The sequence below is a fragment of the Polypterus senegalus genome, chromosome 5 (assembly GCF_016835505.1).
Source record: "Polypterus senegalus isolate Bchr_013 chromosome 5, ASM1683550v1, whole genome shotgun sequence".
In the NCBI taxonomy this organism is placed as follows: domain Eukaryota; kingdom Metazoa; phylum Chordata; class Cladistia; order Polypteriformes; family Polypteridae; genus Polypterus; species Polypterus senegalus.
This window is the reverse complement of record NC_053158.1, coordinates 76,811,289-76,828,071: the sequence shown is the minus strand read 5'-3', so window position 1 is coordinate 76,828,071 and position 16,783 is coordinate 76,811,289. Positions and strand designations below refer to the sequence as shown.

Here is a 16,783-nt window from a genome sequence, read left to right as displayed (position 1 = left end):
AACTCAACTTGGCAAAGAAAAATGGCATTCTGTTTTTACTTTAAGAAACAAAGCTTCATGAATCTGGAAAATTTCAATTGAATTTGAAAATATCCACCATGAAAGACAGACCAAGAATTATTTCTGCTGCAGAGCATAAGTTCTGTAGAGTTACCAACATTGCAAACTTCCACGTAAGTGTGCCTAAGATTATTGCCCAAATCAATGTCCCGTGGAGTTTAAGCAGCCGATGCATCTTAACATCCCTTGGGTATTTTGCTGGTGCCACTGTACACAATTCTTTTAGAACTGACCAACATGACTATTGTGTCATCCCATCTGGTTTGTGCTAAGTTTTGTTGTCATTTGTTTTTCAGTAGGACACTGATGCAAAACGTACTGTACCTGTAAAATGTGTAAGAACTATTTAAAATGGAGCGTAATCCCAATATTTTGAAATAAGCTGCACTGGAGATTCAAGAAGATCTCCTAGTAGAATCTGACTCCTTAAAAATGTTGATTAAGGGGAGGCAGGCAGCTGGTATAGAGAATATTAAGAGTGCAGTGCTATCATCCGGACAAAGTGTGGCTACTTGATGAATCTCAAATATAATATAGTTGGAACACTTTTTTGTTCATTCCATAATTTCATATTTGTTTTTTAATAGTTTTCCTTAACTGTTAATTTAAAATGTAGAAAATGGTTAAAACAAAGAAAAACTCTTCTGATTGGTACACTACATACAGTATGTTAAACTAAATTTCTAAGTCAATTTGAATATTTTTTGTTCCCGCTAAAGCTTATATCACATTTCATAAATTCTTGTCAGACATGATAACTGCAGTTGCTGATCTTGTTACCTGAGTATGTCAGTTTATGTGACTAGAAATTGCTGGGGATATCAAAGTACTCCTTTACATGATGACTTTTCAACACCGTTTCATATTTCTCAGCATTCTTGTGCTACGAAGGGTTTACAGCTGTAAGGAATTCAGATGCAATCTCAGCCCTTTTTCTTTTTTGAGTTCTTTTATACTATGTAAAACAGACAAACCTGTTTGTTTTTTTAGAGACCGGTTTTAATCAAACCTGTTTGATTTTGCAGGGGGAAGTGGTGGACTAGTTTGAATGAGTTGCTAGATATGTAACACTACGAGAGTAATGGTCACGAGTGTGTACTGCGAACCCACTTCATTAATGTAATCGAAGTCTACTATTCAGTCCACTATACTGAAAATTACTGAAAGAGTTGTTGTTTGACATGGCCTTTAGCTTTTACTTTTAAGGATGTTTAAGGTGATGCAGTTTTTGGATTGAGCATACAGGGGACAGTTTAAATGTTGTGTTTTAAAACAAAACAGTTTCTGTTTGCATTAGATTGTTTCTCTTTTTTGATTTAGTAGCTCATTATAAAATAACAAATGTATTCATTGCACACCCATAGCAATTATGCAATTGATATTTGTAGTCTAAGAGATGTAATTTCTATAGATGTTTACTCTGTCAATTGTCTTCTATTGTTAGGGTTGTTTAGTCCCAATTTAGAAAAAATACATCAATGTGAAATGAAAGCATCAATGATTTATAAGCATATTTTTGCATAATGTACTTATAGTTTGAATTTCCTTCAGATGTATAATACTTCCACATCATACGTTTTAGCAGAATTTAGACTTGTGGATATTGGTGAAACTTTATGGATATGAAAATTAAATATAAATTTCGCTTTGCATTAACTACAAATTAATATTTTAAAAGTTTTTTGTGTCATCTATGCTTGTTAAGTTGTTCTCCTAGTGGTCTATAAAATGTTTACCAAACACTATCTATTATCACATTTTCAAGAACAATTTACAGATGTTTTTAATGTCAACTATTTTAAATATTTTGTTTTTATTTGTGGAATTATAAAAAATCCTGGGAGTTTTTTTTCCTTAATTAAAATGAAAAATGGTCTTGGATTTATGAGGATACATTTTATTTATTAAACTCTTTTGATCAGAGGATGACTTTAAAGTTGTTTACTACTGCAACTTCTTTTTAACAAATTGAGAACTGTTTATGAAATATTGTCATTGATTATTATTATCTATTACATTGTAGCCTGGTGATTCCTCACACATAATATGTGAAGATGAGAGATTTCTGCACAGTATTATTTTGGAGGAAAAAAATAAAGAAAGCTTCACTGCTGTTGTTATTACTGGACTATTGCCTGATCATATACAGTATTTGAGGAACAATTTTGATCAGTTGGCACGGGAACTCACGTAAGACTTTTTCAGCATTAATGTACCTCCGTAGGCCATTTATAGGAGAATTATAAAGATATGAAATACAAATTGGGGTGCTTGGGATACTTAGATGGAATAGACACAATTCTTTTCCTGTAATATTTTTGTTGATGTTATATGCCACCATTCTACTAATATTCTGTGTTAAAGTAACTTTGAAAATTATCCTACAGTAGCCACTGTTGTTCAGTTAAGGAACGATAACAGCATCTTTTACAGCTGTGGTCTGGGGAAAAAAAAAACAAAAAAAAAAAAACGAAAAAAGATGCAGTTTGAAAGTGTAATTTTAATTGCAAGTGTTTAATAGCACAGTTCCCTGGGACAGTTTAATATGTGGTACTTAATTATATTTTTTTCCCATTCTGTTTACTTATAAAATTGATAGTTTTATTATATATTGTCAATAAGAGCCACATGTGGGCCCTCGCTTGCATTGTGCCTCATCAGATCATATTCTACTAAAGTTATAGATGACGTGCTAGAGATGGAAAAGTAAAGGCTAACGCATTCTGAAATGAAAATAAAATTGGAAATACAATAATTTGTCTCATGTGCTTCTATCACAAATGTAAGTAGGGTTTTTTCTTTTTTTGCTGTAGATTAACTGTAGTAAAAAAAAGGTCTCTCACTCAAAACCATTTCTTACTTAAAAACCTTTATCTGTGATGCTCTCTTCCATCCATATGTTTAAAAAAGTAGTAACTTGCAAATTTCATCTTTTCATCATTGTTAACACTAGAATTACCAGAGCCTGCAAGAAAATTCCTAAATCCGGCCCACCCTAAATCTGTTCTCACCTCTCCGTCAGCATCTTTTGTCCTGTAAATGTGCCAATTAAGGCAAGCAGCCTACTATTCCATCCACCACCGTCGCAGAACGTTCACTATGTTCTCCCAGTTAGTGCCTTGTTTGATTATCTGGGAATGAGTGAACTGCTGAAGTTTTAGAGTGGAAATAATACATTGTTATTTGGAACACATGCATTTCACGTGTGTTCCGTTTCTACATTAATCTGTGTAAACACATTGTTAAAACAGAAACTTTTTCATATTTTAGTAATAAATGTTACAAAATGTAGGCATAAAGTATAGAATGTGTGAAGCCTGAAGTCCAAAGATCAAATAAACACTTTCACAAAAGGTTTAAGGATGATACAACAGCTTTCGTGCCGTAGCGGTAAGATTTGCTGACTTGCAATCAAGGGGCCACCAGTTTGATCCGCACTGTCTCCTATATTTGCCATTTTCAGTAGTGAGCTGCTCTTATTGGTAATATTATACAGTACTGTCGTGACGAAAAATTCATCATCAGAAGGCTTTTTACCTAAAAATAAAGGCTATTAGGACTCCAGATAGACAGAGTTTTAAGGATTTATTGCAATAAATCAACACAAAAAATAACAAGGACTCAACCCAATACGGCCAAATTAGATTGAGCGACGATCATTTCAGCCAGTGAAGCTTTTATAACCATTTCTTATCATTTTGGCTCACTCAATCAGCTGACTCTGCATCTGGTTCAATTGTCCATTGTTCCTCTTGGTGTCTGTTTGGCTTATTCTGATTGGTCTAAGACTGGGTGGATGGCTTCCTCTTTCCATCTTTGGGCTTTCCTGATGTAATTTCCTATCTTTTCTGACCTTGCTCTAATGAGCTGGTTTGCTTACCTCCGCTGACTCCCCTGTTAATCCCATCCGACCAAATCTTGAGTTTCTATGGGAACTTTATCTCGTTACACTGGTCTCCTAGTGGAATCTGTTATCTTTCTATTCTGTTGTCCAAGGCTACTAATCCATTTATGGGTTTTCCTCTCTTAGGCTTTCCAAACTTTTTACTATAGTGACCTGAAGCTTAAGCTTTAATTAAAAAGAAGTATAGTATGTGCTTTCATTTGATCATTGCTTGCCATGCTTGATTTGTCTTAATTTCTACACTAAAGTTAATTGCTAATATATTCTTATAATATTTTTGCTAATGCCTGCATTTGCTAAGATGCATTACAGTGTGACCTTGCTTGTAGTAAAAGGCCTTTTGTTGCCTTTACTGCTGATTCAGCAATCCAGCTGCTTTTAGAGGCCCCTTTTCCATGTTATCTCTTCCTAGCCTTGAATTACAGGTGTCCTCAAACTCTTATCCTGTCCAAAACTGGTTTCGCTGTATCAATTTAGCTGTTCTTTTTTTACTTTGGAAAATCTGCTGTAAGCCTATAAAATAATGCAATATAACTGATTTTTTAGTTAACCATTTGCTAGACCTATCGTATTTTGCTTTTATAATCTAATTTATGCCTAATCTAATGTTTTAGAAGCTTTTAATTAATTTCTATGGCTCTATATGCTAATTTGCTCTTCTCTTATGCTAATAAAAAAATTTCCTTCTACAGTACACACATACATTTGGTTGAGTCTGTAACAGACCATGTACATTTATAGTACTGTACTTATAAACTTTGCCTTTTTTTAACTTTTATTCTGTCACTCACGATCACAATACATACTACCATCCTAGGGATCTGACGCTGTTAGTTTTTATTTGAAACTGGGAATAACTGTAGATGTAAGTAGTGTTTTGAGGCACGGGAACTGGACATTCTCTGATCTGGAGGAATAAAAACTGACACACAAACGCTGGTGAATCTGCCTTCTTTGTAGCTCACTGTCACTTTATTTTTTTTTTATTTAGTTTTATTGAGTGTTCCTGCTCACGCAGAATTAGTATGCACCTTATGGTGTATGATGTCAAAAAAACACAGACGTAGGTATATATGATATTTTGAAGAAATCATTTTATGACATGAATAGTACTAATCAGAAAACATCATCACACTAATGCAATATTATTTGATAACGAACAAATTTCAGATTGGGTGTGAATTTACGCTGGCACTGGATTTACGAGTTTTCTCATAGGCTCTGGTTTAAAAGTTAAAATGGCAGTAGTGTTTATTTGCATTAAGTAAAAGGCCCATTGTTATTTCTGTTTTGTTTTTTTGATTTTTTTTTGGTCCCCGGTGTAATTAAGTCTTAACAGGAATTAATGCTAATCAATTAACTTGGCCCTATTTTGTAAACCCATTTCAACATAACTTAATACCCATTTAAGATATCCTTTATGCATTATTGATCTGTAACACCACCAGACTATTTATAGAGTAACGATCAACCTAGGGTGAAGAATGTATGGGTCCTACAGATATTTCTTTTAATATTTTAGTGAAATATAAGTGCCCCATCCAAGATCGATTTGTGTCTAATTCCTATACTCAATAAAGCAATTTCAGAAAATTAATACATTAACAGACTTATATAAGGTGATTGATTCCACAAACTGCACAATCTTTATCTTGTCAGGAATTTGTTTACATTAGTACCATAAATATCTCTGAACATTTTAAAGATTAAATGTTTTGTTGTGCAAGTTGAAAAGATGGATTGCTCTGATTTTTTTCCCCCTCTCCTTTCTCTTCATAAGTAAATACTGCATGTGAGGTCAATATAGGAATTCCTCCTACAAGTATGATGATGTTGTTTCATTCTGTCAGTTTACAAGCTAATGTAAACTAATTGATTATTAAAGTATTTACAGAGCCCAATTAGCTTAAATCATTACTTTTTTTATGTGGAAGAATAATTTGAAAAAAGCTGTTGAATTTTAATGTAGTTAATTTTTTCTTTTTAGGCATGTTTATCATTATTATATCCATGGACCAAAAGGCAATGATATGAGTTCTTCAAGTAAACATGAGCACATTTTGAGCAATATTGATATTCAGGTAAATGATATCTGATAATAGGAGTCTGTATTAAATGTTTAATTTTCTTTCTTCAGAAATAATTTTGCATTTCTAAATTTACATTGGATAAAATCATGTTCAGTAAAATGTTTAAAATTTATTTTAGATCTCAATGTTTGAAAAGGGAAAGGTTCCCAGGATGGTTAACCTAAGAGAGATTAAGGATGACATGCAAAGTTTGTATATCAACTCAGCTTCTGATAGTTTTGAATTCAGGACAGAGGTGGATGGAGATGGAGTGGTAGAAGGGGTAATCAGATATCATCCTTTCCTCTTTGATCGAGAAACCTATCCAGATGACCCCAATGGAATTTTAAGTAAGTGGATCTATACAAACTAATTCACATTCTTGTTTGGTATTTATTTATTTATTTATTGAATTACTCTTTTGCACTGCCTGGAAAGAATTCAAGTGGAGAAACCTAGCTTATTTTTATTACAAAATTCTCTTGATTTTTTTTGTGACAGTTTAATTCATTTTATCTATTATAATAGAAAATCTTGAAATGAGACTATTGCCATATGTAACAATTCTAATGAAAATAATAATCGGTTTAAATTGTACATCCGCTTCCCAATCGATGAGAGGCATATTCGTGAAGTTGCTAGCACGTGGTGCCCGGCCGGGGGTTGGTGAGCGAAACAAGTAGGGTGCAGAGCCCCCTAGTTTTATTATAATTAAATGCTCAAAATGTTCACGAGGATTTTATAATTATCCTTTCTGTAATTAGAGATGAAAAACTTCAATTTAAATATGGCACTTAAAGAACTCAAATCTTCATCATTTTTAAATGGACATGTAAAAGGCATTCAAGTTGTTTTTTAATGCTGCCACTTTACAATGCTATTGAATAATTTACTGAAGACATTTTATTGAGGTTTTTGGTTTGTTTCACAACATTTATTTTATAAAAAAAAAACGCTGTCATCATTGAAATTGCCACTAAAATTGTACATATCAAATGAGTGTTTAGTCAGGTTTGTGTTTGAGATGTGAAACAGGGCTTTGAAAGTTTAACTTAGTGATGTACAGAAAATGTGATACAGGTTCTAAGAAAGTTGTATTAGGGCGAAAAAAACTTGTCTTAACTATTGTGGAGCAATGCGGTGCTATAGATTCTAAGGATTCTGAAATATTGTTTTTAGAGTTTTCAGTACCTTTTGCCATTTTTCTGATGTTGAATGTCGTCTAAGCAAATTTTTTAAAACTTAAAATTAACCACTAGTATAACATCAGGTTAAAGTTTGTCATTGCTTCAAGCCATTTTCTCATTAACAAAAATGTTTAGAGAGGATATTAATGTTGTGTGTGGTCGGTGGATGAGTTTAATGTTTGATAACGTTTTAGTATATATTTAGGTTTTAGGTGTAAAATGTAAGCTAGGTGCATGCTAGTAGTACTAAACTGTTCTCATGCGAAAGTAAGCAACATTGGAGGATTGTGGTCTTCTACTAGTGTACCTTTTTTCCTTTACTCATTCTAGAACAATCTTTCAGGGCATCTTTGTGAATATATCCTTATTTATTATTATTTATCCAAATTTATCCTTATTTATGTCTTACCTCAAAATGCGTGTTTTTCCTTAGCATTATCATTTGTTTGTTCAAAACTGACATTCTTTACTCAGCTGTTTGATCTTTTACAGTGAAAAGATTATATACTCTAAATTGTTTTATAATATTCTGTGTTTTAACAAATATTGCATAATTTTGATTTTCCTTGTAAAGTGACCATGTTCTTGATGAAGTGCTATATAATTTTTTTTTTGCTTATTATTATTAGTGCAGCTTGAATAAATGAATAATTATCATTGCATTGTAGTATGCAAAAGCACTAGTATATCATTACAGTACAGCTCACAAAATGTAATGACGTATAGTGCTAAATAGTACTTTAAGCACTAACAAAACGTGCAACTGCAATTCAGAAAATAACAAGATCAGGAAACAGAACAGAGTAGTTGACAGCAAACATTGTTAACTTGCAAAGGCTGGACAGACCAGGGCATCTTGTTCTTAAGAAAAGGTCCTTCTGGTTCGTTTTTAGATGCTTCAGTAAGAAACATTCCTTTAAATGTGTCTACCTGTAGTATTTTTCTTCAATGGGCAATGCCTGGTTTATGAGAGGTGGGTATGAGGCATTGTAATTACATGTATAAACTGCATCTCCTGGTTTGATCTGGAGAAGCAAGATGATACTCCAAGGTCTGCAGTACTTCATTCTTATTTTGCCATATAATTTGAGCTTGACAATTCTGTGCAGAAACTAGATTTTTGTCTGCTTTTGCTTGAAACTTTATTCTTGTTACAACTCAATAGCCATGACCAAAAGTGATCATAAGGATGTAGACTGACTGGTAAAACACATTTGGGACATCTAATTTTTCTTTTAAGGGAAACAGGCTCTTTTTTTCTGGACTGTGATAATGAACTTTGATTTGGGAATACTCACTTAGAAAGATTTAATTCCATTTACATTAGTGTAAGCTGTAAATCTCACTTTTTTAATTATAGCATTATCTTTAAGAATAGTAATAGACCCAGACCCAAACCGAAACAGTGCATCTGACTGCCTTGTCTGTGAAAGGAGTAAACACAGATTTTTGCACCTACTTCCCTTGCTGTTTGTTGAGAGACGTTCATGGCACACTTATTTTAAAATAAATAAATAAATAAATAAAATCGAGTCCTAGAGCGTGAAGGTTCCAAGCAGGTGCAGATTCATGTGTAAGCATGCTTATGCCATTCTAAGGATGATTATGGTGCTTGGCTGATTGCGTATTCACATGCAAATGCGAGCGGGTCAGTCAAGTGCTTCACACCTTGGAGAAGTACCTGCACCCTCTCATGAATATGTTGGAAGCCCGCACTACAGAGTTGGAAGAGCAAAAAGAGGAGAAAAAAGAGATTAAAGGACTGGAGATTAAGGCTAAAGAGAAACAGGATTTTGGGAGCCCATGTTGAGAGGATTGTCTGGAGAAGGGACATTCCTTAGAGCTACGCAAGAGAGTAAGTGCGGCCCTGTCGCCCAGCATCCCCCAGGTAGACGCTGATGGACTGGCTGAGGGAGACAAGAGTAGGATTTGAAGAGGAGTCCTATGGATGCCGAGGGACTACTGGTAGTAGCCTGAACCCCAGATTAACGGATGACTGCACCTGTTGGCAGACGTCTCCTCATGCTGCAAGGTTCTGATGGGATAAGCTGACGAAACACCAGATTTTAGGCATTAGGACTCATGACTGTTTTAAAAGAAGAATCTGCCTGTAATAATAACTTTAGTTTTTATTAGAATGTATATTGATTGTAACCTTCACCTTGCTAATGATTTTATTGGATTATTTGTTTGACTGTTTGGAATGCACTGCGCTTTTGAACATTGCGCTTGTTGGTTACTTTAAAATAAAAGCACTTAACCACTTTGCACCAACCATTTGCTTACTGTGTCCTCATTTGCCCAGCTCATCCTTGGGTTCATTATTAACAGGTTCAGGTTCAAGAGGCTCCTGGAAGCAATCTGAGCATGGAGCTTACCTGGATCATCACAAATGGTGGAGGAAGAAACAGCAAGTAGGATTGGTGCCTGACTGCTTTTATTGTACCTGAAGACTTTTTTTTGGAATTTTTAACTTTTAATGGACTATTTATTGGTTGTTGATTTTATTGCTGTTTCTAAAGTTCTTATTCTTTTAATGTCCTGTTTTTAGAAGCGGGCTTGGGCTTTTTTTAGTGTGGGGTTTGTTTTAATGCTTTTACTATTGTAAGGGATTTAACTTGTGATTTTAGTGCAGCAATGGGATCATGCCATTAACCTTGGCCACCATTTGCACTGGGATGGGGGGAGTGTACAGCTTTCTTATGCAATTGGCAGCTTAAGGGGGGGGAGGTGTGTGATGAGAGAGGTTTGTGGCGTTTTATATTTGAAATAAATAATTGAGAGTCTTGGAACGTGCAGGCTGTGAGCGGAGGCACCTGTGGGCGTGCATGCGTCACTCTGAGGTTGATTGGGGTGCTTGGCTTATCATGTATTCACATACAAATGTGAGGAGGCCAGTCAAGTGCTTCATTCATACCTTGGAGTAGGCAGAGGATAGCACCTCTACCCTATCAGAGCTATAAAGGGAGCCTGCACGGCAGAATTGGGGGATCAGAAAGAAAAGATGAAATCAAAGAGATCAAGAGAAGTGAAGAAAAGATCAGAAAGAAAAGAAAAAAGAGAAAGGAAGGGACGAAGGTTGAGGAAGAAGAAAGAAGCAGGACTGAGAGACCATTGTTGGGAAGAATGGAAGCAGGTGGTGGGGAGTATGCCCCAGGGAGTGAGTGGCAGCTCTGCACTCAAGAACTGGGCTGGAGAAGGGATGCTCCTTAGAGCCACACAAGGGAGTAGGAACCCATCTACTTGGATGCAAAAATCTAGAATGTTCATCCAGTTGCCTTTTATGGATGTGAATGTTGGCTGGCAAATGTGAAACATGAGCGGCTTCTCCAAGCCATGGAAATGAAGATGCTCTGATGGTCAGTTGGGGTCATCTGACTTGACTGCATTATGAACGAGGAAATCCGACCGATGATGGGAATTGCGCCTATGGCTGCTAAGATGAACTCCAGTGGTATTGCCATGTCATCCATAGTGCCAATGACTCAGTAGCATAAACTGCGCTCCATCTCAGCCGATGCGGTTGGTGACCAAAAGACTGACTGAACTGCCAATGGTTGGATTGAATTAAGAAAGATATGAAACATGCTGATGTTGCCCCTGAGGATGCTTTCAACTTTGGCAAGTGGAAACGTACATGCCCTGTGCCAACGTGGGGTAGCCACTTGGACGAAGAAGATTGTGATAAAATATACCAGGTTATAAGCTCAATATAGAAAACGCATACATATCATTTCTATATGGTGGTGGTTTTCAGTTTTTAAGGTGTTTTGAGAATATATCAAGAAATCTCAATATCCCATTTTAGGTTCTAATAATCGCAAGTCAATTAGAGTCCATATCATCCAGCTCTACCACTACACACTCCACTATTTCAGTGTCACAAAAGTGTACTATATATCTACAGTGGAGGAAATAATTATTTGACCCCTCACTGATTTTGTAAGTTTGTCCAATGACAAAGAAATGAAAAGTCTCAGAACAGTATCATTTCAATGGTAGGTTTATTTCAACAGTGGCAGATTGCACATCAAAAGGAAAATCGAAAAAATAACTTTAAATAAAAGATAGAAATTGATTTGCATTTCATTGAGGGAAATAAGTTTTTGAACCCCTACCAACCATTAAGAGTTCTGGTTCCCACAGAGTGGTTAGACACTTCTACTCAATTAGTCACCCTCATTAAGGACACCTGTCTTAACTAGTCACCTGTATAAAAGACACCTGTCCACAGAATCAATCAATCAAGCAGACTCCACACTCTACAACATGGGAAAGACCAAAGAGCTGTCCAAGAATGTCAGAGACAAAATTGTAGACCTGCACAAGGCTGGAATGGGCTACAAAACCATTAGCAAGAAGCTGGGAGAGAAGGTGACAACTGTTGGTGCGATTGTTCGAAAATGGAAGGAGCACAAAATGACCATCAATTGACCTCGCTCTGGGGCTCCACGCAAGATCTCACCTCGTGGGGTGTCAATGGTTCTGAGAAAGGTGAAAAAGAATCCTAGAACTACACGGGAGGAGTTAGTTAATGACCTCAAATTAGCAGGGACCACAGTCACCAAGAAAACCATTGGAAACACATTACACTGCAATGGATTAAAAGCCTGCAGGGCTCGCAAGGTCCCCCTGCTCAAGAAGGCACATGTGCAGGCCCGTCTGAAGTTTGCCAGTGAACACCTGAATGATTCAGAGAGTGACTGGGAGAAGGTGCTGTGGTCTGATGAGACCAAAATATAGCTGTTTGGCATTAACTCAACTCGCTGTGTTTGGAGGAAGAAAAATGCTGCCTATGACCCCCAAAACACCGTCCCCACCGTCAAGCATGGGGGTGGAAACATTTTGCTTTGGGGGTGTTTTTCTGCTAAGGGCACAGGACAACTTAATCGCATTAACGGGAAAATGGACGGAGCCATGTATCGTGAAATCCTGAGCGACAATCTCCTTCCCTCTGCCAGGAAACTGAAAAAGGGTCGTGGATGGGTGTTCCAGCACGACAATGACCCAAAACATACAGCAAAGGCAACAAAGGAGTGGCTCAAGAAGAAGCACATTAAGGTCATGGAGTGGCCTAGTCAGTCTCCGGACCTTAATCCAATAGAAAACCTATGGAGGGAGCTCAAGCTCAGAGTAGCACAGAGACAGCCTCGAAACCTTAGGGATTTAGAGATGATCTGCAAAGAGGAGTGGACCAACATTCCTCCTAAAATGTGCGCAAACTTGGTCATCAATTACAAGAAACGTTTGACCTCTGTGCTTGCAAACAAGGGTTTTTCCACTAAGTATTAAGTCTTTTTTTGTTAGAGGGTTCAAAAACTTATTTCCCTCAATGAAATGCAAATCAATTTCTATCTTTTATTTAAAGTTATTTTTTCGATTTTCCTTTTGATGTGCAATCTGCCACTGTTGAAATAAACCTACCATTGAAATGATACTGTTCTGAGACTTTTCATTTCTTTGTCATTGGACAAACTTACAAAATCAGTGAGGGGTCAAATAATTATTTCCTCCACTGTACTTTCTTTGCTTACAGTTTCACTATAACCTCACTCCTGCTTCCCATGCCTACATTGTAAAAGGTGCAAATGCCAATGCGGGAGCACTTATAAATTCTGATATACACGTCATTGGAGCATGCAAAATGAGGACGACCAGTGAAGAAGGGTTTCAAAACCAAATTTTACGTGGATCTGTCAGAGGCCACCACGTTCCAGACCCCCCTGCGATAGGTGAAAAATCCGCGAAGTAGAAACCATATGTTTGTATGGTTATTTTTATATATTTTAAGCCCTTATAAACTCTCCCACCCTGTTAACATTATTAGAGCCCTCTAGACATGAAATAACACCCTTTAGCCAAACGTTTAAACTGTGCTTCATGACAAGACAGAGATGACAGTTCTTTCTCACAATTAAAAGAATGCAAACATATCTTATCTTCAAAAGAGCGCCGTCAGGAGCAGAGAATGTCAGAGAGAGCGCTCACTAAGAAAAGCAAACAATCAAAAAATCAATACGTGCTTTTAAGTATACAGAAGCACCGCGATAAAGCGGCATTTTTTAGAGGAGCCTCCGTGTCCTCTGTGCAAACAGCCCCTCTGCTCACACCCTCCGTCAGGCAGAGAGAGTGAGAAAGATAGAGAAGAAGCAAACAAGCACCGCGAGGGAAGCATATCTTATATCATTGAGGAGTTTTAGTTAATATGTAATACATGCTCTGATTGGGTAGCTTCTAAGCCATCCGCCAATAGCGTCCCTTGTATGAAATCAACTGGGCAATCAAACTGAAGAAGCATGTAACCTAAATTAAAAGACCTATTGTCCGCAGAAAGCGTAACCAGCTTAAAAATCCATGATATATATTTAGATGTGCTAACATTTAAAATCCGCGATAGAGTGAAGCCGCGAAAAGTCGAAGCGCGATATTGTGAGGGATTACTGTGTATATATATATATATATATATATATATATATATATAAATCCCTGACAATAGAACATCTGTGGGACATTGTTTCGGTTCATTAGGCGCCGCCAGGTTGCTCCTCAGACTGTACAACAGCTCAGGGATGCCCTCATACAGATCTGGGAGGAAATGCCACAAGACACCATCCGTCGTCTCATTAGGAGCATGCCCCGACGTTGTCAAGCATGCATACAAGCTCGTGGGGGCCACAAAAGATACTGAAAAGCATTTTGAGGTGCAGAAATTAAGTTTTTGGAAAAATGGACTAGCCTGCCACATCTTCATTTCACTCTGATTTTAGGGTGTCTACACAATTGAGCCTTCTGTAGGCAGAAAACTTTTATTTCCATTAAAACACTTGACATCCTTTTGTTCCTAAGACATTGCCCTGTCATTATTTGTATAGATATCCAACTTCATATTGAGATCTGATGTATCTAATGTGTTTCTTTAAAGTGTTTCTTTAATTTTTGTGAGCAGTATATATACACAGTGTGTGTGTGTGTATATATATATATATATATATATACACACACACACACACACAGTGGAACCTTGGTATACATCCTTAATTCATTCCCAACCCTTTGACTTATACCAAACAGGACGTATACCAAACAAATTTTTCCAATAAGAAATAATGGGAAAATGATTAATCCGTTCCCATGAAGAAAAAAAAAATCCTATTGCTATTGGCATATTATACATTGATGGGGTTGTATAAAATAATTTACACTGCTTAATACTAAAATACATAAATAGAAAAGCAATAATATGAAATAAATGAAAATTTTACCTCACTTTACTTTTTAATAACATCTTTGTTTTTCACTATCGTAAATACCATAAAATTTACATGAAAAAAACACAAAATCACGTTGTGATGATGCAGGTTTATTGTATGCTCCCATCTGCTGCCAGGGAGCCCTTGAACCCTACACCGTCGGTAATGTGCCTCACTGCTAACCTCATCGGTAAAGCAAGGGGATGGTGAAAAGTTCTTTTATTAAAACAATTAACAAAACAAGGTGTTCAAATTAAAGTGCAGTCTCCAAAGTTCCAATAAATAATCCATAAAATCAGAAGTGAAACGTGGAGGTTGAAAACAATAGAAAAAAGTCTTCTTAAAAACAACAAAGTTAAAATACAGCAGGAAGCATTCTTTAAATAAAAAAAGAAGAAGCCCGGTGCCTTTTACCTGGCCGCTTCTTTCTTTTACTCCCCCTTCAATCCAACTCGCTCTTCTGTTTATCAAGATAAGCAGCCCTCTCTCTCTCCCTCCCTCACTCACTCACTCACCCTCTCGTCCTTTCTTTCTTTTTACTCCCCTTCTAGCTGACTCGCGCTTCTGTTTATCAAGATAAGCAGCCCAGGAACAATCATGAATGCGGACGGTCCCTCACAAGTGCACTTTGGTGAGAAACGCCCACATTGCGAATCGCCCTGACAACCTTCAGCCACATAACCACTACGCCCCCTCACCAAGTTGCGAGCGCGGTGATAATTTATTTTAAAGCTGGACTTTGACAGGAGCTGTGGACCTGCTATATTACACACGTAAAAGTTCAAATAGAGTTATAGCGTGGGTTGTTCACTGAATGCTAGCAACTGGCGCACTAACGCTCGTGGGCAGTCGTGGCTTTGTCTCGAGAGAGGTAAACAAGGGTAGCATGCGAGGCGTATTCCAAACAAAGGTCGTATACCAAGCAAAATTTTTCGTGTCCAAACAGGACGTGTACCAAGTTGGACTTATTCCAAAGCAGACGTATGCTAGGTACCACTGTATATGCTTTGCATCACATAAATAAATTATATTGAAAAGCAGGCTTTATTAAAATAGAAAACCATTTTTTAAATTGTAATTTTTTTCCTGTATTTTTTATCAAGTAAATGCAGGCTTGATGCACATAAGGGACTTATTTAGCCTTAAATAAATGTGCATGCAAATTTGATCAAATGGAATAATATACATTAATGGACTTATTTATTTATGCATTCATTTGTTTATTTAGGCCTATTTATTCATTCATTCGTTTATGTATGCCTATTTATTCATTCATTTGTTTATTTAGGCCTATTCATTCATTTAATCGTGTATTCATCATTCATTAATTAATTCATCCATCCATCCGTTGGCAGGACTGCGCAACTCGCTGGGGCTCCAAACTGGCAATGGTGGAGCGAATCCTCGAGCAGGCCCAAGCGATCAGACACGTCCTGTCTGATGACAGAAGGAGCAGCCTGTCCCTGACCTGGCAGGACATGGACTTCTTGAAAGCTGTTCACGAAGCACTGAAACCAGTCGGTGACTTCACTGATATTTTGTCAGGAGAAAATTATGTGACCAGTTCCTGTATCCTCCCCATACTACAGCTCTGCAGGGTCAATGTGTTGGCTGCGTCAGAAAATGATTTTGCCTTGGGTGATCCTACTCCACCAGGGCTGTCCTTTGTCACTGATTCTGTTCATAACTTTTATGGACAGAATTTCTAGGCGCAGCCAGGGTTTTGAGGGGGTCCAGTTTGGTGGACTCAGGATTGGGTCACTGCTCTTAGCAGATGATGTCCTGTTTGCTTCATCAGGTCGTGATCTTCAGCTCTCTCTGAATTGGTTCGCAGCTGAGTGTGATGCGACTGCAATGGAAATCAGCACCTCCAAATCTGAGACCATGGTCCTCAGCCGGAAAAGGGTGTTCAAGTATCTCGGGGTCTTGTTCACGAGTGAGGGAAGAATGGAGCGTGAGATCGACAGGTGGATCGGTGCGGCGTCCGCAGTGATGCGGGCTCTGCATCGGTGTGTCGTGGTGAAAAAGGAGCTGAGCCATAAGGCAAGGCTCTCAATTTACCAGTCAATTTACATTCCTACCCTCACCTATGGTCATGAGCTATGGGTAGTGACCGAAAGAACGAGATTGCGAATACAAGCGGCTGAAATGAGTTTCCTCCACAGGGTGTCTGGGCTTTCCCTTAAAGATAGGGTGAGAAGCTCAGTCATCCGGGAGGGGCTCAGAGTAGAGCCGCTGCTCCTCCGCATCGAGTGGAGTCAGTTGAGGTGGCTCGGGCATCTGATCTTTTGAAGAGAGACACTTTCACGTCCT

The 16,783-nt window shown here is 37.4% G+C and overlaps 1 protein-coding gene across 1 annotated transcript in view; it reads left to right on the top strand.

Moving 5' to 3' along the window:
* The window catches only part of smchd1 (structural maintenance of chromosomes flexible hinge domain containing 1), a 459,542-nt gene that overhangs the window by 113,078 nt on the left and 329,681 nt on the right, over positions 1-16,783 (top strand). Inside the window, exons 8-10 of the mRNA XM_039754843.1 lie at positions 2,084-2,250; positions 5,952-6,045; positions 6,173-6,383. Coding sequence (XP_039610777.1) covers positions 2,084-2,250; positions 5,952-6,045; positions 6,173-6,383 — 472 coding nt within the window. The remainder of the gene's footprint in view (positions 1-2,083; positions 2,251-5,951; positions 6,046-6,172; positions 6,384-16,783) is intronic.